This window comes from Sander vitreus, chromosome 20 (assembly GCF_031162955.1).
Source record: "Sander vitreus isolate 19-12246 chromosome 20, sanVit1, whole genome shotgun sequence".
NCBI lineage: Eukaryota > Metazoa > Chordata > Actinopteri > Perciformes > Percidae > Sander > Sander vitreus.
In genome coordinates this window covers 19,723,332-19,745,537 of record NC_135874.1, presented here as the reverse complement: position 1 = coordinate 19,745,537, position 22,206 = coordinate 19,723,332, and the positions used below count along the sequence as shown (strand labels likewise).

The window sequence follows — 22,206 nt, the reverse complement described above, 5'->3', positions numbered from 1 at the left end:
GAGGTTTTTCATATTCTTTTCATTGGCCTTGTTGTTAAATTTGTTTAAATGTTCATTTGTCTTCATAAGGTAGCTATTAGCAGGGAACTGACTAACAGTTCCATGTACAAGTGTATCTAACATACAGTCACACCTTGATTAAACACAGGTCTCCACTGAACATGTTATGTGACTTCATAAAACTATTAGCAGCACCAGTGATGATTTAGGTGTGTCATAGTAAAGTGAAATACAGTATTTTCACATGGGGTCAATGAGGCCAAAAAAGACCATGGAACCTTTTCCCTGTGATAATACAACATATACTGTGGTCAATGTTTAATGAATTTGTCGGTCAACTGTGTTAAAAAGCCTAAGCCTACAGTACAGCAATATTAAAATCAAATTGTGATGTAAATGATTAGAAGGGACTTTTCTATCCAGCATTTTCAGCACTGTTGTTGTGTCCTCACAAAGATCAGGTTGCTGATCTCGCTCAGTTCTGGTGCAGCATCACAAGCTGCCATGGTGGATGTCTTCGTGGCAGTAGACACAAAGGAATCCTGGAAGGGAATAGCGGCGAATGCTGCTGGTGGCGGTGGGGGTGGGGTGTTCCAGCAAGGTTTAAGGCGGAGGGACAAAAGATTACCCCCTCTAGATATTACTCTACTACCATTGCTCAAATAGGCTCAGTATGGGGGAATCATTCTCCCCCACAGCAACCCACGAAAAGGGGGTCACATACCTAATCATGACAGCAAATTAATCCACACATAGCTAGCTCAAAGGAGACACACGCACTGGCGACATGTACTGTATAGGTCAGCCACATTTAAATGCAAGAAGTGACTCGTGATGGAGAGAGTGCGCCTAGAAAAATGAGGACATAACTGTGGCTTTCCAAGGAAATCCTTGCACAGAAGATGAGGGACAATAATAACCTTGAGCTGTGTTGTTCCTATTAACCTGTCTTACAGCACTAACGTGTGTTGCAAAGCACAAAGCCGCAAAATGGCTTTTGTCTCAAGTGTTAACCATTCATAGCCGATACACCGGTCTGAGGCTTTTTGGACAGAGGCTGCGAGGGTTTATGTTTTGGTTGGTTGACCTCTGTGACTGAAACAAATGACACACATTTACAAAAAGAACTATCCTGAGAAATTGGGTTTATGACATAAATGCCACAAATTTAAATTCAACAAAGGCTATACATGACTATACATGCTTGTTGCAGAAAAGATTAGGATGCATAATCCACGTGCCTCAAAATATTGTATTAGTTAATCTTTTACCGCATTTGTCATGTCCCTGTGTTACATAATACAACATGATACATCAGTACTGCATGTTTGCGAGCACAAATGCATCCATTGATACATTTACGACCACATATGATCCAACATGCCTACTATAATGTGGAATAAGAAGAAAGTCCGCAGAGTATAGCAGAGCACAGGATCAAAGCAACCCTGTATCTGTCCTGTACACACCACTCAAAGCAAGCTTATCTTCTCAGTGCACGGGTAAAAGCACACGTCGCCACAGGCAGGGGCTAAAAGGGGACAAATGAGGGTTAAGCTGCCTTCAATATTAGTTTTCTTTTTAAAGATGACTTCATAAATATGTAAGAGGCATGAATCCAGACTTTATTTACAGGTTAGATGACTGGATGTGTGCAGACAGGCAGTCTTGGTGAGCAGTGGAGAAAACTGGAGGGACATATAGTGAGACAGTTTTCTTTTCTTTAAAACAGATGGGGAACACCAATCTTAATAAAATATTTTCCAAACAGCAAGCTAAGAGACCATAGATTACAAATCTGAACGTTTGAGTCTAGCATCAGCAGATGCACTAAAACGCACTAAGTACATAATGCATCACCCAGACAGAAGATCAGAACAGTAATGTGATAACATGAAAATAGAGTTATAGTAGATATGCCTGACTTGCAAATTAGGAATCCATAGCTAAAGACAGATAACAGCAGTGTCTGGCCTGATGCTACTTTAACAAACATGATTGGTCAGTGGGACCTGAATCCAAAGTAAAGGATACTCTATGTCAGACATAATGCAAGGAACACTCCCACACAGTGCTCCCAGGTAATCAGGAAAACTAGGACAATACATACTGTACAGAGGGACAAACAGACCGCCCATTTTTTTCCTGCTACCATCCTTACAGCCCTGCAATGAGCAAATGTAACTGGAGAGCTGGCTGTTTGTATTGGAAACTGGAGTTGCCTTTGCAGTCAGGTGGGAAAACGAGGTAGGGGACTTTAACCTGCATTTGCAACATAAGAGTGTTCAGAAAAACAGAGGGAGGGGCCATAGAGCCAACACACAGACACAAGACATACTTCCTCTGATTTGCATACACACCTAGGTTTAAAAAAATAAGAAATGAACTTAAAGCTTCCCCACAACTCGCTGAAGGCTAGAAAAGGATTGAGCAAAGGCTTCTTTTCATCTGCACAATCTCCAAATGATTTATGGGCTATTTAAGGCAAATCCAGGAAGTAGCCAGAGTTACATGCAGTATGGCACCATGGAAACTATGGTCCCGCCCCAGAGTTCAGCAGTAAACAGGTTGAGGCTGTAGCAGCTATCAGTGGAAATCAGAGATGGAGAAAAAGACAGATGACTTACTTCAAAAATAAAGAGGATAGAGTCCAGCTCCTCCCTTTGAGATTTGTTCCCTGAAACACAAGGAAAGTAGTTCAGTTTTTAAACACAAAACTGGGAGCTAGACTGCATTAGCCTCATCAATAATGTAACAGTAATGCAGGCCATTTCGTGAACACTCATTCAAAAGGAACTTGTGTTACCATTAGAGCATACTCCCGCTGAGAATTAACCATCTAACCCCTAGGGCTGCTCGATTATGGAAAAAATAATAATCACGATTATTTAACACAATTACTCATTAACCTTTGGATATAATGGTTAGTGTCCAGGGTATAATGTTAGTGTCCATTATCTCACAGAAATAATGTCTTTGGATCGAAATAAAATCAGTTTTACTACTGTGAGTCGGTTCAGCTTTACAGATATCACACATAACGTTACACAGCTAAAGAACAATTCCAGATACATAACACAATGTACATCTCACATCACATTTTCACTCACTATGACCACTACTTCTGTCATTACTAAACATTGTGCCAAAATATGAACAATAATGTCGCCGTCAGTGGGCTCATTTGCTAGCTAACCTAAGGAAAAATCCAGCACATAGACGGTACCTTAGAACAGTCGTTCCCAACCTTTTTTCATTGGCGCCCGCCCTACTTATCTCTAAGAGTTATCAGCACTTTTACATTTCTCCGCCATGTTTTATTCATAAAATAGTGATGCCGTGGCGGCAGGAAAAACGAGGATGATAGCAGCTAGCAGCTGACCTGATGACAGCAAGGGTCACAGATTAAGAGGTCCCGGAGGTTTGGCCTACTAAGTAGCGTGCCTACAATTTTAAGCGAGAACAAAAATATATAGTTTTTATACATTATATATTCTACTGTATTATCACTATGTTTTTTCATGTTGGTTTTGAGCGGTATGCACTCACAATACAGTGTGTCGGGGGAATACAACGTCTACTACAGCGGGGAGGCAGAGGGAGCGCAGGGTTAGCTTAACGTTAGCTTCTTGTCTCATCTGGGGTCTGATGAACAGTAAATTCATCAAAGTCAGTGCCAACAGAGACAGTTAAGAACCGAGACGCCCCAACTCAGAGCAGTTTCCTGTATCTGTGTCCCGTGGGCTCCTCCACTGCCACGCCTCTTTAGGACACTAGCGGCAGTGAAGACAGATTAGGAGCGATTCTTTCGCCCCATAGTCACCAAGGTAAATATTGGAGCCATTTTTCACAAGCCACATATCTCCAGAACATTCTGACACTAAAATGGCATTTTTCAGACACATCAGGAGAAAAGAAGACCTGTTTCTGTCTCAGGACCAAACTCTCGCGAGATCTGGCAACACAGACCAACTAACGTTTGTGAACGATCTAACAAAACTAATCTCGTGATGCTAAATATGTCTTTTAGCTGTGTAAATATCTAACGTTAGCAAAAGAAAATATTAATAAATTATACAAATATAACTTTTCATCTATCCACACGGCGTTCACTACACTTTCAAACAAGGCCACGCCCCTTTAGGAGACAGGAAGTGTTTACCGTTTCATACCATCTTTAGTATAGAGTATTTTTAATGCCAATAACGCCATTTTCCAAGCGACTGTAGCTGTCATATTTCACACAGCTTTCATGGTAAATCAGCCGCCGAGGCTTTCGTCGCCGTTTGTCATTCTGGAGGACACACTGCTGTAAACGCGCTGTTGTTTATTCTGTCACTGTCCAGTTGCACACCCTCAAAGGGGAGAGAGAGCAGATGACTGTTCGCTGGAGTTCAGTGGAACAGACAGCTCTCCAGAGTCGTGTAGTTACGACTTCATGACATTTTCTTAAATACTGAAGGAGTGGCGGCAATCGCTCCTTCAGCGGCAGACCGAATGTATATAGCTAAAACACTGCGTGATGTGCAAAATAATCGTTTTTCTCGATTGCTCTGTTTTTGTAATCGTTAGGAGTCGAAATCGTAACCAGGATTAACAATTTGATTAATTGCACAGCCCTACTAACCCCCAATAGTTTTGGAGTCAGCTCACTACACAGAGTTGAACTAGACATAACCAGAAATTGCTTCTCTATGGACTCTATGCTTATTGCTCTGTAAATGTGGGGCAGAGGGAAATAAACCTCCTCCAGTAACACATACCATAGAGAACAGGCAGAGGGTTAATTATTGAACCACCATCTAGGTTGATGGTCAACTACTGAGTGTGCAGTTCACAAACAAATAAGAAATTAAGTTTGCACTCACCTTTTTGTTTTAAGTTGCTTTCCAGTGTAATGAAGTTTTCATAGAAGATGAAATAAATCTGAGAACAGTTGCTTTCAAAGAACGCCTTCAGTTCACTCTTGTCAATGATATCTGTGAAAAAAAGGGAAACAGTTGCCTACATGAATATAGAGCATTATACCATCTGGATCTGGGCAATAACGTTATATAGATATGTCTTGAAATGAGAATAGATTTTGTCTAGAATTATGGTAACCATAATATTGTGGTAAAGCTTTCATGTGGTGTTGATTTATAGGCTAATATTAGATTTTGTCAGCATTTCTCAGCTGTAATAGGATATATGACATGTTAGTTGTGCGTGTCCCTGGGTCAAGGTTTGTCACTGAAAAGGTGAACAAAACTGCCACTACTCATCTTTTACCAACCTATTTGAGATACCTGAATTCTTCTGAGCAGTTCTGTGAGTGTATTTCTTTCATTTCAAGCTGCTACGTGACTTGCTGTTTCTTTAACTAAAAAGGGACACTGTATAACATCACTGTTGCAACTTTCCACTTGTTTCCCATTTTGCAGACTACATCTGTTTTACATCAAGGCAAATTGCTTCACTTCCTTATCCTGCGTAACTTCACTACCCCTCACCTGTTATCATTAGTGACATTTTTGGAGGTGTTGAGAAACAACTTTGCCTCCCAAACTGATCATTTCACAATCCCTGAATAAGGGCAGAGATTTCTAAAACATCCCTTTTCTGTTGATGATGTGATGCAGTATAAATGATTCCTCTTAAATTTATACAGGTGAGGTGAAAAAAGAAGCATAATTTAAGATTTAGAGATTAAGCTATTGAATTCATGTTCAACTCTCATATTGGGATTATGCTGCTCCACATTATGTTGACTACCATTGACAAAAGAAGTGTGTTACATTCCTTGGATTTTCTACACTTTGAGCAAAAGCCAAAACATGACTGAACATCCACTCACTCAGTACATGCTGGTGTTCCAGCCTGCAGGACCATTCACATTTTCCTCAAAAGGTTTCATCATTTAGAATGTTTGTTTTTCATCTCAGTTTGGACGCGTTTGGGGATTATTTCTTGTGGTTGTGTGGTGTTACTGAAATGGAGAGGGGTGGTCTGGATCCACACACTGAGGTTGATGGCCATACAAACTCAAGATGCAACAATTAATGAGGGAAATAGGTGGTACATGTGTACAGTCACAAACAGACGAACCCGAACAGAATGAACCCCTATTATTTGACATACTTATACAACTGTGGTAATGAGACAGGCCTGGTCTGAATAATCAAATATAGGCCAGGAGGAGTCTTGGCACAATAACAGCAATTAAGGTTCACCTTCTGCTGTGATTCTGTCTCTACCACATGGCAAACTGGAAGACTTCCAGAAGCAGTCCAGCTTGTGGAGAGTGCTGGAATTATGTTGTCTGTGACAAAGACTCAGATTACTTATTTTTGCCCTGAGATTAAAACTAAGATAATGAAGATGCATGATGGGAAGATCAAGTCAAATCAAAAGGCATGATAGTTTTCCGCCTTGATGTAGGAAAAACCAGCAAGGCATCATCTGAGGATGCCAAGTGGCTCTTCGACTAGTTAAGAGGTCTAATGCAAAAGTAGGAGCTGGATGTGCATAAAAGCAATCAATATAATCTTATTTGTAATTTTATAATATTAATTGTTTTAACACTCACATGTAGCCAAAGAATAATTCTACATTGAAAAATGTAGGAATCAAATCTCTACATGTTTCCCCACTGTGTCTTGCACACCAAAGAACACATCCAATGCTTGAGCTCCATCCCTCAAAGAAGGCAACACTTCATTAAATGCTCCTTGCTCCTGGCATTAAGCTAATCACATCTGCTCAATTCACATTTAAGCACAAACACCGACACACATGAGTGCACACCCTCACACACACACATTGGGAAACTTTACAGGAAAACTTTAATGGTAGGAGTAATGATTGTCCATGCAGCGATTTAGTCTTTAGTCAGCTAGTGAAAAGTGCATACGGCAATTCTCCACTCTGGCATGAGCTGCAACAGCCAACACCAGAGGCTGTGGATGTAGGCAAAGTCTGATCATCAGTGGTGAAGCAACACCCCTGCTGTGGCTAATATTTTATCTGATGTTTGCTTGCCTGACAAATATGCAAAGCATACACCATTAACAGTATGGTGTTTTGTATCTCAGAGCTGGCAGCATCAGCTAACCTAGATGACTTGTGTTCAGTATAGGCAGTTGGAATGATAAACTGCTCTGCTGTACCAAAAGTGTTAACTGCGAAGATTGACTAGAGCTTACAGTATACCCACACATAACCTTTTAGAGACTAAATAAAAAAGACTTGATTGCTAAATATGGATAACAACATTGCCCAAAGGTCACTTTAAGGGTACAAGTAGATTGTTTTTGTTTAGAAAATCCACTGTCCATTTCATTTTCCTACACATTAATTCACAGCTGTTGCAAATCTAAACATGATATTAAGTCATGCATGTGACTCTGCAATACAGTTTATAGTTACACTTTCCTCCATCTTACCAGTGTCCAGATCTCCCCACTCAAAAGGCCAGCTGAAACACTGGGAGTTTTTTTTTTGCTGCAAAAGTAAATATTAGTCTTTTTTTCTCGGTTCTCTGGTCATGTAGCACCAATTTCAAAAATGTTTGTGCCATTCTACTGCATAGACAGGCAGCCCAGTTTTATGAAAAGACCCTCTTTCCAGCAGTAAAATATTTCTTTAAGTAGGCTGCTGTTGAGATAAAAACAGGTTTGAGCCAAATTGGCTGACTTGCTTAAAAGCTTAACAATTCAGCAAAATCTCTCAGACAATAGACAAAAAAGTAGATTTGACCGGTGTTCTATAATTAGACCAGTCTCTCTTTAAGATAAGTTCCAAGGAAAACAATATAACGCCTAATATCAATGAAGATTTTAACATGTCTAATTAGGCAATCAAAAAATACAATTTCTTAATATCAAACAGGTCTGAACAGTGCAAATGGTGTACCTGTGTGTATGAAAGAGATAGAAAAAAGAACAGAGGAAGTCTGTATAATAATTATGCAGCGGTTATTTGAATATGTTTGCGTGTGTGAGGAGTTGATGTGCTCTCCAGCCTTCAGACTCACTGCTCTCCAGCTGCTCAAATACCCCTAACCAGTCACTGGAGCATGATGGGAGGAGGGAAAGGCCTTAAGAGAAAAGAAAGATTGCATGCCTTCTGACACTGGGCTAGAATGAGGTGGGCGCTAACCATCTTGGAAAAGGCTGACAAGACACTAATCAGTAGTAAAATTTGGACAGAGAAACTCAAACTCTAAAATTCAAGGTAAAGCTGTGCTAACAGGTTTCTGTCCAGGCTGCATAAAATATGTCAAAGGGTCAAAGGTAAGTATTCATGCATAAGCAAAGCCATCTGTTCACTAAATGTTTATAAAACAATATGTACAGCATCTTTAAACTATAAACCAAAATCCAATTGAAATTAAAATATTTCAGAATTCTTGTTTGTCTTGTGTGTGCTACTGGATAACAAATAATAAAGTACATCGTCCTTGCCATCAAAATAAATTTTTTGGGGCGCCTGGGTAGCTCACCTGGTAGAGAGGGCGTCCATATGCAGAGGCTCAGTCCTCGATGCAGCGGCTCAGGGTTCGAGTCCGACCTGCAGCCATTTGCTGCAGGTCTTCCCCCTCTATCCCCCCTTTCCTGTCTATTAAAGGCTAAAATGCCCAAAAAATTACTCAGACTCAGACCACTTGAATTGCAATATGCTGAAAGATTATTATGGAATTGTTGCCCAACAACGCCAAAAATATACCGTGTACCACAGCTTTAAGGCCAGTAAAAAAAATGTAATTCTACATGACATTATCTACAGGCTAAGTACAAGTGCTCCTTTGTTCCAGCTCTCTGGTTTGAGTCTTACCTTTCATAAAAAAAAAAAAAAAAAGTGTTTGGCTGAAAGGATGAAGTAGTATAATGGTTGTGAGTATTGTGAACTGCAATATCCAGCAAGGCCCTTCGCTTAATGGGCTTCACTGACTTCTCAGGTAACAACATGGGCCTGGGAATGCAGGGGATGACATAGTATCCTCTAAGCCCAACAAGACAACAGTGTCCTACAATTGACACCCCTTTGTCTGCAAGACTCTAATGTCAAAGACTGGAAAAGAGTGCTGGATGAGCAGCAGCTGTGGATGGCTGTGATCACACAGGACTATTATAGTGGGAGGAAACCATGTGTCTTAACACTGGTGACTGCAGCTGAATAAGCTGATAGCTTGGCACCCCTGGTTTCAGAACCTCTCTGTTTAAGGAAGCACAGTTAATGCCAACACTCAGTGATGCGATTCACACATAATAGCACTTCTTGTAGAAGGGAGAGTGCTGCAGAACTAATAGAAGGGAAACGAGACTGGATAGAAGGGTGCTAAGAAAACCCAGCCAAGTTCAATAACAAAACAAACCGAAGGTCAATTGTTGCCCCAAATGCTATCCTTGTAATTCTACTTCATATCGACTGAAGCTAATAACTCAGCTATTGCCCATCAGCTGCCTCAATTACAGTAAACCGATTATTGTGCAAGGAGATCTTAAGTCAGCCTTATTGTAAACCAACCAACAACTATGAACAATGGTCTAGATACTGCTGACAGTGATAACTTAAATGATGCAGAGACCTGCAATCTTCTCTAGTGGAATTAATAAACATATGCCAAACAGTGTGTGATGTTTCCTGTCAGGGAAGGGCAGATGTGCGAACCCCATGTGAGAGGACTAGCTGGAAAATAACGTGCAGCCAGAGCTGAGGGCCAAAATGTAATATTTTGAAGGGCAGAAAAACACAACACATTCACAAAATGTTCTATGGAAGCAGATAATTTCCACAATGTCAGTGCAAAGATTATGCCATTATTTTTCAACCTCTGGCTGGATAAACTGAATTCTGATATTTCAGATGTCATTACATCACTAAAAGTTTCCCTGTGACTTCAGGGGCTAAGGGTGAAAGGGTGGATTAAACTGCTGAGTCCCACACAGTATTAGGCAATATAACCCTATGGCTTGGTGTAGTGCTGGGCGATATGATGATATATATTGTCAAAATGATATAAAAATGCCTATTATATATATATTTATTATATCGTTTCTATCGCGATATTGAAAAACCAGCGACCAAACTGTATTATGGTAATATTAACATGGACAACGATTTACATTCTGATCCTTGCAGGTTATGTTTATTTTGCACTAAAGTTCATATATATATATATATATATATATATATATATATATATATATATATATATATATATATATATATATATATATATATATATGTAAATAGTATGTAAATAGTTATGCATCATAGGGCTAGGCGAGATAGAGATATATATATATATATATATATATATATATATATATATATATATATATAGTTCAAATATACCTTTATATCGCCTAGCCCTATGATGCATAACAACTTTACATTACGTAACCAGAGAAAGAAGGATAATATCCATCTGGTGGAAAAAGCAGCATCATTTTAAGCTTCAACTGAATAATTAGAGTCTCTTTTAGTTGCTTGCTATTCTAATGAACTGATGTTAAACTGGGTTTGCCTAGCGAGCAATAACAGAGTGCACACATAGGGCTTATTAGCCAAGAAGGTGAAGGTCATCTAGTCAGCTAAAGCCTATAGTATATTTACACAATCAAAACCAAACTGGCTACTCTGCCTACAGCTCCCTGTTCAAACTTAATAAGCACACAACACATGCAATAAGTTCTCACATTTAATGTTCAAAGGTTGTGTTAAATCAGATTTAACCCTTTGGGCAACTTACAATGTATGCCACTTATACCACCTAAAGCAGAATCATTAATATGCCACGTCATACTCAAAAAGCAGTCTAATCAGGCCTTTGATCAGACTCATTTGCATTAGCTCTGGGCTAGATTACACTGCAGGTGCACTATATTCTTGCCAGAAAGGAGATGAGGAGAGAGAAAAGACTGATATGTTTCTTTGGCAGTATGCTCAGATCAGACACAGAGGACTCTTTAAGAGCTCCGGCAGAGGGATGCCTAGAGGGTGTCAACACATAGTAGAGAGATACGGGTGGTGATAGCTAATGTGGATGTTGATGGATGCACCATAGATGGCGCTTCCCTCCCTAAATGGTTGTCTACAAATTAAGGAGGACCAACTTAAAGAGACTGCACAAGATTGATCAATTCAAAAATTAGAGAGGTGTTTTCCTTTGGAATTTTTTCTTTTAGCAATCATCTGGAGATTTGCATGAGGGAGGCACACTGATCAGTCCCTCCTGGAATTCGCGAGGTTGCGCTCGCAACAATTCACACAAATTCAACCAATCACCGTGAATTTGGTGCGACTCGGAATTTTGACCAATCACCGCAAGTTTACCGCAAGTTTGACCAATAACCGGAGTTTCCCGCAACTTCAACCAATCACAGGAGTCCCACGTGCCAGACTTTGTGTCAGTATGCGATGCTGAGAGCCACGGACCGAGTGGGAGTGAGAACGGGTTGACGAAACACACGTCGCCAAATTCATTTCATTGTTTTGGATATGAAGACGAGACGTGTTCCCTTAAAGTGCTCATATTATGCTTTTTGGCTAAATTGAGGACAGCTACGCTCGTTATTGCAAGTGCAACGCGAAGTTATAAAGTCCAATAAGTAACGTTACTTTATCAAACCGTATGAATGTGTGTCCCAGCCCAGGCCAGGGCTGGAAATTAACTAACAATGTAAAGATCAACAAGCCACTGGCAGATATGTTCAAATTTGATTAATTCAATAAATTATTATTTTTTGTCTTAAATCCACCAGCCATTTTCATATTATACCAACATTTGCAGCATCCTGAGCCTTTTTGGTAAGGTTACTAGGAAAACTCAGCTCAGAGTAGTTTTATTCTCCCCTAAAAGAGTTTCCTTTTTATTTTTGAAGAATTATACCCAACTTTCTTTTGCAATTTTCACTGTCTCTAGCAACTTCATTGCAACAAAAATACAAAAGACATTGCAACTTTTATCGCAATTTTTTACAAAAGCTCCTGCAAAATCAGGTATTTTGGGCCCCAACAATCTCAAAAAAAGGTCGCGAAATCCTGGAGGGACTGAATGACAGAAGCAGTACTTTAACCAGTTCCAAAATTATACTTTTCATCAATTACAGTTTTTAGATTTTAATCTCACCTTTTTTCTCTTAGTTCAAATACAATACTTAAATTGTATGTTATGGACATTTAAATGCTATATTGTATTTTAGGTCCTTTCTGTTACCACAGAGAAGACAATAAAAAAGAAACAGATCAGCTGCTGACAGCACTTCACCAATGGCTGCGTGAGGAGGTTGATATTTGACTATAGTAAAAGGAGTTTAATCATAAATGGAGCTGAGAAGGGAAAGTCTGTCATATGATGCACTTTACAGAGTCACAACAAGTAGCAGGCTGTATGAGCCTCATTTGAAGTAGAGCTGTGCAATATGGAGAAACTCAAACATCATGATATTTTTGACCAAATAACAATGACTATTGGTGCTTTCACAAAATATTTACACAATGATATTTTTGATAAACACTCATCAGTAATGCGGATGTAAAGACAAAGTGGGTAAAGGCAAATAATAGAACAGCTAGAACAGTCTGGTAAGTTTAGAAAATGACATCAGTTTACTGTAATGCAGCCTTTCAAACCAGGGACAGACAACACTTGTGTTATATTTAGGGATGAGGAGATTTAGGAGATTTTGTTGGTACGATAATAGTTTGAAGAATAATAACGGTTTCACAATTATCACGATTATTATGCATTAATTAATTTCACTACTACTGTATGAAATCACATGAACATTCCTTTTAATGTGTTATTCATTGCTGCCTTTTAAAACAGAAATAACACAGTAACAGTTTTGAATGAGTATATATGTATATATATGTATATATATATATATATATATATATATATATATATATATATATATATATGATCAATCGTCAACCTTTTTATTTAAATTAATCTGAAAAGATTAGAGACTAGAGGTGAATCAGTCACACCACAAACCAAAACAGTGTTGTCCTTTTTAAGAAGAAGTTGGCCCTTTTTGGGCTAGAAACGCCCCTTCTAGCTGGTGTGTCTAAAAGTTGGAGGAGCTGCTAGCCAAGATGCACCTGGGGAGATTCGCAGCATGTTGCCAAGGACGAACTGCAATGGACAGATCTCTTTGCAGCCTTATGTCCCATATTATATGGGATGAAGAGGAGTAAGTAAGTAACGTTAAGTGGTAGCGTCAGTGACATGATTGAGCTGTTGCAGAGTTTTGACTCGTACGAACGTAACGTTATCGTCAGCTCACTCACTGTAAATGAAAACGTTGGCTTATGACTCGTTAGATGTTAACTGAAACGTTACTGTTAACATTAAACAGGCTAATGTTAGCTAACTGGTCAAGTTAACAAGCTAATAAACACTTAACAACAACGTTAACAAACAATAAAGTCGCTAGCAAGCTTACCAACTTGGGTTGAATTCCCAGTTGCAGCTGGAGCTGTCCTGAAGTCAGGGGCTGGCTTTGTGCTGTGTTTTACTGCTGTTTGCTAACTTTATGTAACCACAAATTGCAGCAGTAAGTTATCCCACCACGGGACGCCGTTGTACATCACTCTGACAGTCAATACTCGGTGACCGGCATCTGATTTCATGTGTGTAGCGCGTTTGCGCACATGAGCGTTTATGTTGTCAAGGAGGTTTAATAAGACTTGCGCACACACACTGCTACACATAACGTGCATTCAGTTAACACTCTGTGTAGTGGAGCCTTTACGATAATTAACCGTGACGTTTTAAAGCGCGGTTAATAGTGAAATCGGTTAATTGCTGCATCCCTAGTCATATTGCGATATTCAAAATTTAAGACGATATCTAGCCTCATATATTGATATAATATCGATATAGTGCCCAGCACTAATTTTAAGCCTTGATAACGCACTGCTGCTTCTAACACTGTTAAATGTGCTCCAAGCTGTGCCAGTCTGGAGATGTCAATCATAATTCAGCACTCACTGGGCCAAACTGACATTTCTTATCAGGGGGTCGATTGGAGCCAATTCATTTAATTTTCTGTATCAGTATTGACAAAAGACTCATATTCCATGGATTGGTTCATCTTATAAAGCTTTCAGTTTGCAGCATAGCACAATTGTGGACTCTGACTAACAGCCATGTACGCCTGTAGTGGCCTCGCCCCTTTCGAGTTGCCATAGCTCTGAGTTGACAAAGACACAGCATGGGTTACAATTCATAAGGTATGCCAGTCTGTAATAACTAAACCCTAATTTAAATGCCAACAGGCATAATGGCTCTGAAGAAGTAATAGGAAGCTCAGGGTGAATGCTACAGCAGAGCGTCATCATATTGTTTATGATTCAGGGTTTAGCACAAACTGCACCTGCATTAAAACAAATCCAAGAAATGTCATTATTATGAAAAGGGCCTTTCCTGCAACGACAACACTTATGGTGCATATAATTTCATTATGATGCCACTGTGCCAAACACTCCATGAATGCCTCCCAACTTGCAGTCTGTCTAGCTGTGTAACAGATTGGGGACTATGGGTCTACATAGAGCACAGTGTGAAAGAGACATGGTAGAACTGGCAAAGCCTGACCTTATCCCAGTCTGAGCTCACACATTAGAGAGTGGCTTATCTCCGCAGTTTAGGACTGAAGAGATGCTAAACTTGCAACTTTTACTCGTCTTCTTAAAAGGTACTGTACAATTAAATTCCTTATCTTTATCAACACAGGGGTTACATTGTGTTTCCCTATGGTCAAATGAGTCCCTCTGGACATTGCTTTTCCTTAAACAAAAAGGGCAGTAAAAATCCCAAATTAAAGATGGACACTAAACAATTTGGTTTCAACCTACAAATTATTATGTTTAATTCTAAAATGAAAAGTTATACTTTAGCTGAATGTTGCGCTTCTTGTCGGTTCATTTATAATTCTAAAATGCAAAACAGGTTTTGCATTTTTTACAACTTTAAAAGAAAGGGAGGCCTGAAGCATGCTATTAGAGACCGAAGACAAAACATCAACCCTTATTAATGTACTAATTCCTATTTTTCAGGAAAGCAATAACTGACAACATTATTCACTCTCCACTCCACTCTGGAGAAAACAAAACATGGAAGTCCATATTTTCATCCACTTAATCATTAAAACTAAATGTGATAGCAACACTTTGGTTGTGATGGCCATTCAACTTTAGCTGATCCCTCACTTTTTCTACATGCCAAATTTAAATCACTCAGGAGTTCACAGAAGGGAATACATAAAGACAAAGGTGCTACATGAAAAAAAAAACAAGTGTAGATATCTTTTACATCACCCAATATTTTTACTAAACCTAAAATTTGCTCTTTAACGACTCTCTGTAGCAATCTGTAAGCCTGTATGCTCCAAGCCAAAGCTAAGTGTTTACTTTCTTTTGGCTTTAAACCTGGAAATCCATAGCAGATTACAGCAGGAGCTTGGACATTCAGAAAGGCAACATAAAATATAAATCCACTTTGAGATCAAATCTTGATAGCAAGTAGTGTCACAGTAAACTGCAGGTCTTGGGCTTGGTCTGGCTATTATAAAAGCAGGACAGGTAAACAGTTGAACTAGACAAACCGGTTTTTTTCATCATATCTGAAAAGTGTGTTTCAAGGAAGCTCTGCAACACATAACAGTAATACCACAGACTGAAAACAGAAACCTTTCTGTACAGTATAGAAAAATTAAAAAAAAATATTTTTTAAGTACAAATGAGGAAAGACACAAGACATTGAAATAGATTCAAGTAGCCCATTTCATGCAAGAGCCAGACCATTACAGAAACCCATGACATCCCTGCAAATAACTAACAAGACCCGTGATTTGACAAATAGACAATATTTGATGTGGACACACTGCAGCATCAACACACCATTAAGATCTCACCAGACACTATGAGGTGTGGTAAGCCAGCACCAGTAATAAATAAATATAATGTGCAATAGCTAACTGCTCTGTTTTATCATAGCATAGTTTGCAATTCTAATGACCCAGGGAATGCAGCACAGCACTTATTTATACCACTAACTGCTTATCTTGACACTGGCACCAGAGTAGAGGAAGACTCACATTATGCTACCTAAAATGCAAGAATAACAAAGGAGAGGAGAGTAATTAAAATGTATAAAAAAATAAGAGTTAATGTGTACCTTTCATTTTTAACACATTGCCTAACCAGTTCACTGACAGGTCTATTAATCTGATTTAAAAATCAGAAGTGGAAAACATGACCAAAATGCAGATTTACATTATACCAACTTCCAAACTCAGTTAAATCCTACTCTGACCAAAAAGATCAATTACCCCTAGTAACTATATCTTAGCACTCTTAACTACAGCTGCTTCACAATACTAGTCTCAGCACGCACCTGCTTTAGAGGTGCCTGGCTCCTTAAGCTAGCCTCTGTACCACTATCTGTATCGCCATTACTTTTCGCATAGAGGGTTTTTTCATTGATCTCTATAAAAAGCTGAACCTGAGCTATTTTGACATTAACAACAACATATTTCAAGCATTTGCCATTTGCACACTGTAAAAGCCTTATGAGCTGTAGTTGTGGATGCTGACAAAATAAACACTGCGTTTTAGCTCCGTTAAAATGATGAGGTCATCATATTTTACTATCCAACGTCTCCTGTAAGGCTGGGTATGACAGAGGACAGAACTTAGGCTCTGTATTTAGCAGCACTGTCTCTAATGTACTGTGTTCATGGGCTTTTTCCAACAAATTTTAGGCCGTCAAAACAAAAAGAAAAAATAGGCAGCCTGCCTTTGATTTTGAGATGCAGGCAAAACCAGATTCCCTATCTCAAGAAGCACTTGACTGATATTGACAGTCAGATATTAACAGTTTATCACAGCTTGGGACTGGGTGGTGAATTTGGTCAGGGAAAGTAAATCACACTGCAACATTTACTAAAGTCATCTGAATTTACTGTAGTTCTATCTAGCTCATCTACAATCTAAGTTAAAATCGTGCAACATTACTTTCCTCCATAATTTAAATGTTTACCAGCTGATTCTGTGGCTCATTCTTTCATTTTTAATATTCTTCTCAAGCAGCTCTGCTCTGCTGAATGCCCAGACCATAATAACAGAAGCTGTTATCGTAATAGGCAACACCACCAGACAGAGACCTGTTAATGGCCGTCTAGTGTCGCCTAACAGCAACAGCAGTCTTCATAGCTTTTAATAGTGTCACTAACAAATGTCCAAATAATAAATGTTTTTTTCCCCCCTCTACTTATGCAAGGAAGTCTCATACTGCTTCAAATGATGTGTGTTTGTCATATAATCAGGGTTGTCTTATATTTTGGCCAATGATGTAATTGAAATCAATTTGTACAGATTTATTTTCACTTTGACATAAAAGAGTCTATTGTATTTGTGCTTATCAGTGCAAAAAGCTTCATTAATCCACTACAATGTATAGGCCCTGTATGTATTTTCATAGTGAAACTTTAAACTAGTTTAACTTTAGTGTGTGATAACCTGTAAGGATATAAGAGAAAAAGCCTCAAGACCTTTAATAGTTAATAAAAGTAAGTTAACAAAACATTTGTTATTGCTTACTCTGGTAGTTATACCACTTGGGGGGGGGAAACTAAGTGTCGACATCATGCATACAGTGTGGGATAAAAGATGATAAGAGACTGACATTATTCACAAGTCTAACCTGAGTGTTTTACAAAATGGGAAGTATCAGAAGTCGAGTGATCGTGGCCTTTACTTCAGCCCCACAGAGGACCTTGTTGAGAGCCCTTCCAGTGTTGTGCCACCTGTGCTCATTGTTTCCTCTGGTGCTTTCAGTTAACCCTGACCTCAGCAACATTTAGCGCACACACATGGAGAAAAATAAGGTGTAATGACAGACACTTTATTTAATTTCTTCTCAAGATGAGTGCAGGGTTTCCTTTAAAAACATTACCTTTGGCTACAAACTCACACGCAAGCACTCACAAACACACCTGACTGTTATCACTAACAACACTTGAACACATTCACTGTTGTTCGCATGCAGTTCACCAACAGGTTTAAACTTAGATTGATTACAGCAGTTGAAGAGAACAAAAGGAAACAAACAAAACCTCCTTAGGATATAGCTTGTACAATTCAGTTTATAGGGTAATGTAGTTACTTGCCTCATTATAGCAAAGCATACAGAATGACTACTAGCTCCAGCAGCACTGACTGGTCTACAGCTGTCCTGGCACAAACCTCTCCTTCTGGAATCAATGGATATTCCTGCAGACAAACACTCCTGTGTACAATCAAATTAGTGAGATATTTTCTACATTATTGTTAGCATTTTGACCATCTACTTCTGGCTTATTTTTGGAGGAATTGGGGCAGTTGCATGCAACAACAAATGCAGAATGAGTTGAGACCGAGCTTGAAAATGACTTTAAAACACGAAACAGTCGTTTGTGCCTCAGTTGAGAGAAGCAGTGCATGATCAGGTGGTTTGCTGGCCTCCTGTAATTAACAACCTCAGCCAAATCCAGCCAGGCATGACCAGCAAATTAACATGCAGCAGCTTTCACACTCTATCCCACAGATCTGCTCAGTGAGCAGAAAACCAATACAGGGCCACTCGGAAAATAGCCCAGACCACAGATTGTTCTTTCAACTCCAATACCACTGATACTATGACTAGTTTCAAAAAGCTGGTTATAACAGATTTCTGGTCCTGGTACTACAAAGCCACAGAGACAATGAGACACAACTTACAACATATTGGACTATTTTAGCTTTTTTGTATAGCTTAACAGACAATGAAGTTGAAGGGGGTCTACGACAAGGTCAACAAGCTGCTAATAACTCAAGTTTTGTACAAATATTGGTGTGACACTTGAACTTTGAATTTCAGAGCCCTCTAGAAATTTTGGCTGACATATAAAGCAAATTCTCTGCCATCACAGGTTATGGCAGTTTTGTTTAATATTACTTAAATACACCATAGCTGATGACATTTTACAACCACCATATGAGGGAATTAAGCCTGACAGCCTTATTTTTCATCTGAGGTGAAATGCTTCTCTTACAAATATGACTAGTATGATTTACAAAAATACTGCTGTCAGCAATTAAATGAGGCCATCTATATTCCCTCAAGTCCCTGTCCTGTCCTCCACAGCAGCACATCTCTCATCACAGCTTCCTGTCCACACAGGAAGCAGCAGCACCAGGAGGAAGTCCTTCCTTAGCTGAGAGCATGGTGAAATCAGGGAGGCTGGGGGACATCAACATGTTGGCCCTTCTATCAGCTGCTGGACAAACAGACCAGCCTTATCTTTTACTGCACGAGGGAAAGAAAAACACAAAGGACACGCAGCCTCCACTTTTGTTGTACTAGTCGTGACATTGAACTATTTAGCTGATAATGGCTTTCACAGTTGTGACACTGTGCAAGAAGTCAATAAAACAGCAAACGTACCACTGTGACTGATGCATGCTTGTCTGATGCAAGCATGCATCAGACACTTTCCACTGACTTCTACTGCAGACATAAAATCACTGGGAAGTTGTGCCCGAAAGTGCCTAATTTTCCATCATCTGGGCGATATTAATGTGGTTCACAGTTCTCATGTCTTGATGAATTTAAGTTAAATTTGATCAAAATCAGTCACAGCAAGAGATCTTAAAAAAGGTTCAGGAATCAAGTTATATTACTTTTTTTAAATACTGTAAACCACGTTATTTTGGCAAATATCAAAACGTATCAATAGAGAGACAAGGCGGTAATAATGATCAGAATTTCAGCTTCACCTATACTACTTTATTGTGTAATGACGAGTTGATTAGATTACATATTAAACTGCAATAGTTAGAGACCTTCATCCTTACCAGAGACAAACTACGGGTACAGAGCATAAGTGACCTACTTTTACTGAAATTCAGTAGAGAAAGAACATCATACAGTATGTTGCACTTATAATGAATCCAATGCAGTTTTCCTCCATAGCTCACAATTCCCTCCTGACAGCTTTCTTCCTCTCCACACTTTCCTAAAGTATTCACTGACCCCATTTTATGTGCAGTCCCCAGTATTATGAAGGTCATCTTGGTTGTAACAGAATGAGTACTCAGGTGATATGCAATGAAAAACGTATATCTGCATACCTACCATACACCTGAAGTTACACTATAAAAAACAAACATTGCTGTATTGTTTAGATGTGTTTTTGAGACACACAGACTTAGCAAAACAGAATGGACATAAACTATTTAACTTGCATGCCATTTGCCTTCAACTTAAGCTACATGTTTTGCAAAGTGGATTGGGACTCTTTAGCCATGGTGATTGTTGATCAACGAATGAAACCATAAGAGTGGATTGGAAATAGGTTCCATTATATGTAATACAAAACTCTGATGTACAGCACAAGTCAGGCTTCTACAGTACAGAGCAATTTCTTCGATTATCATAGTGAAGGAAGACAGGGCTGAAACAACAGCCACACAACAGTTTTATGACCGTCATAAATACTGCACTTCCTTGTCTAATGAAAGAAACAAAAAGGACTTCACCTGTTTACTTTCGTAACGTTTACATTTTTCAAATCAAATATCTCTAGGAGGATATAATAACTTGATAGCAGCTCACAATGCAACCAGCTAGAGGAAAGCTATATTCTCACTTCAGCCTATTAAGTATTAAAACTGTGGCTTATGCTTGTGATGTGTCGAGACAGAGAGTTGCAATTAATGGGTTTTTAAAACAGCCAGGGTGACACAGGGCTAAAAGACAACAAAGGTTGTGGTAACGTTAGGCATCTGCTTCTTTACATGCCCTGACAAGGCAGCATCGGTTAGCATTGGCTGGCTAGTTAGCCGCAAGGGGAGCTAGCTCATTTTAGCTAGCATCCATGCCTTTTCACAGTGCGACTTGTCTGATATTAGTACGTAAAAAAAATCAATAAAAACGTATGGTGGATGGCAAACATTTCAAATTGCAAAGGTGGTTTTTAGAGGGAATTTTTAGTACCGGTCAGCTAGCTTGCATTTGTCAGCGTAGTGACAGTCAGCCAGCTAACCTGACGCCTTGTCTGACGTTAGCTGTCGGCTGGTGCCAGCTAGCTAGCTCGGCTAGCTAAGCCTCGGCGATGCAGCATCAAAAGCCTGGTGACATTTAACTCACCTAACAGTGACCGGAGGTGTTTGAGCCGGGTCAGTACATCCTTCTTTGGGTCCAGAACTTTCTGTGTAGATTTCTTGACGTCTCCATGCCCCCTTCGAGTGAACATTCCGCTGTAAAATGCAACCGTGGAAGCTGAAATCACCTGTGCTTCACCATACACCAAGCCTCCAGTGTGACTGTCACTTTCCTCACCACCACTCTATATCTGCTCGGTAAACATTCGTCTGACGGCCACTAGTGTCCTGTTTTTTTGTGGGTGTGTAAACACGGAAGCTCAGCCTGACAGAGAGGAGTGGTCACATTATATGAAAACGCCTCCTTGTTTATAACCGTTTCACCTTGCACTTCCAGTTGGTTTTAATCAATTTTCATTGCAAATACAATTTTCTGTTTTCATGCATTTTAATGAATCATTTCAACTTTCAATTTACTTCATAAGCCTATCTATTTTTGAGTTTAAGGCCAAGTAGTTTAAGGCCAAACTATGCATCGTGACAACAGGGGGTTTGTCTCGTTCAAGTCCCACACTTTTGCATCTTGAAACAAGACAGAAAGACAAGCTTACTTTCTTGTAGTAAACTTTAGGTTGAAGACTAGCACTTATCTTCAGGGACTTATTGATTTCACCTTCGCTCCTACGATAGAGGTTTTATAAATGGAGGCTGGGGCCTGGTTGTTGCAATAGCTCCCAAACGCCCTCTGGTGTTTAAAATAGTTAAACACAATTCACCGGGAACAACAATATACTGTAGACTTGTAAAGGTGGATCTCTTTAATGGAAATAGCCAACATGTTTTAGATTAGATTGTTTGTATGTTTGGGATAACTCTGCAACTAAATAGTATATTCTTAATGCCTATTTTAATCTACAATTATTTTCTTGATTTTATTTTTTTATATCAGGAAAAATGTAAAAATGGCCATCAGAATTTCCCAAAGCCTAAGTTGTCATATCCAAACTGCTTGTTTTGTCTGACCAACAGTCCAAAAAATAAATATCTTTAGAACCGGTGACTTTGGGGCATTTTTTGTGCTTAAAATGG

At 39.2% G+C, this 22,206-nt stretch overlaps 1 protein-coding gene across 6 annotated transcripts in view; it reads right to left on the bottom strand.

Moving 5' to 3' along the window:
- ralgapa2 (Ral GTPase activating protein catalytic subunit alpha 2) overlaps window positions 1-21,404 on the bottom strand; it is a 107,242-nt gene extending 85,838 nt beyond the window's left edge. For 3 of the 6 annotated variants that reach the window (XR_013503631.1, XM_078277149.1, XM_078277151.1), the window contains exons 1-3: window positions 21,164-21,404; window positions 4,869-4,979; window positions 2,628-2,677 (exon numbers count right to left, since the gene is read on the bottom strand). Coding sequence is in view for 5 of the 6 variants with exons in the window: in XM_078277149.1 (XP_078133275.1) it covers window positions 2,628-2,677; window positions 4,869-4,979; window positions 21,164-21,269 (267 nt within the window). In the remaining variant the exon portion in view is untranslated. The remainder of the gene's footprint in view (window positions 1-2,627; window positions 2,678-4,868; window positions 4,980-21,163) is intronic. The other 3 variants (XM_078277147.1, XM_078277152.1, XM_078277148.1) reach the window with 1 other exon arrangement.
- Window positions 21,405-22,206: the final 802 nt, after the last annotated feature.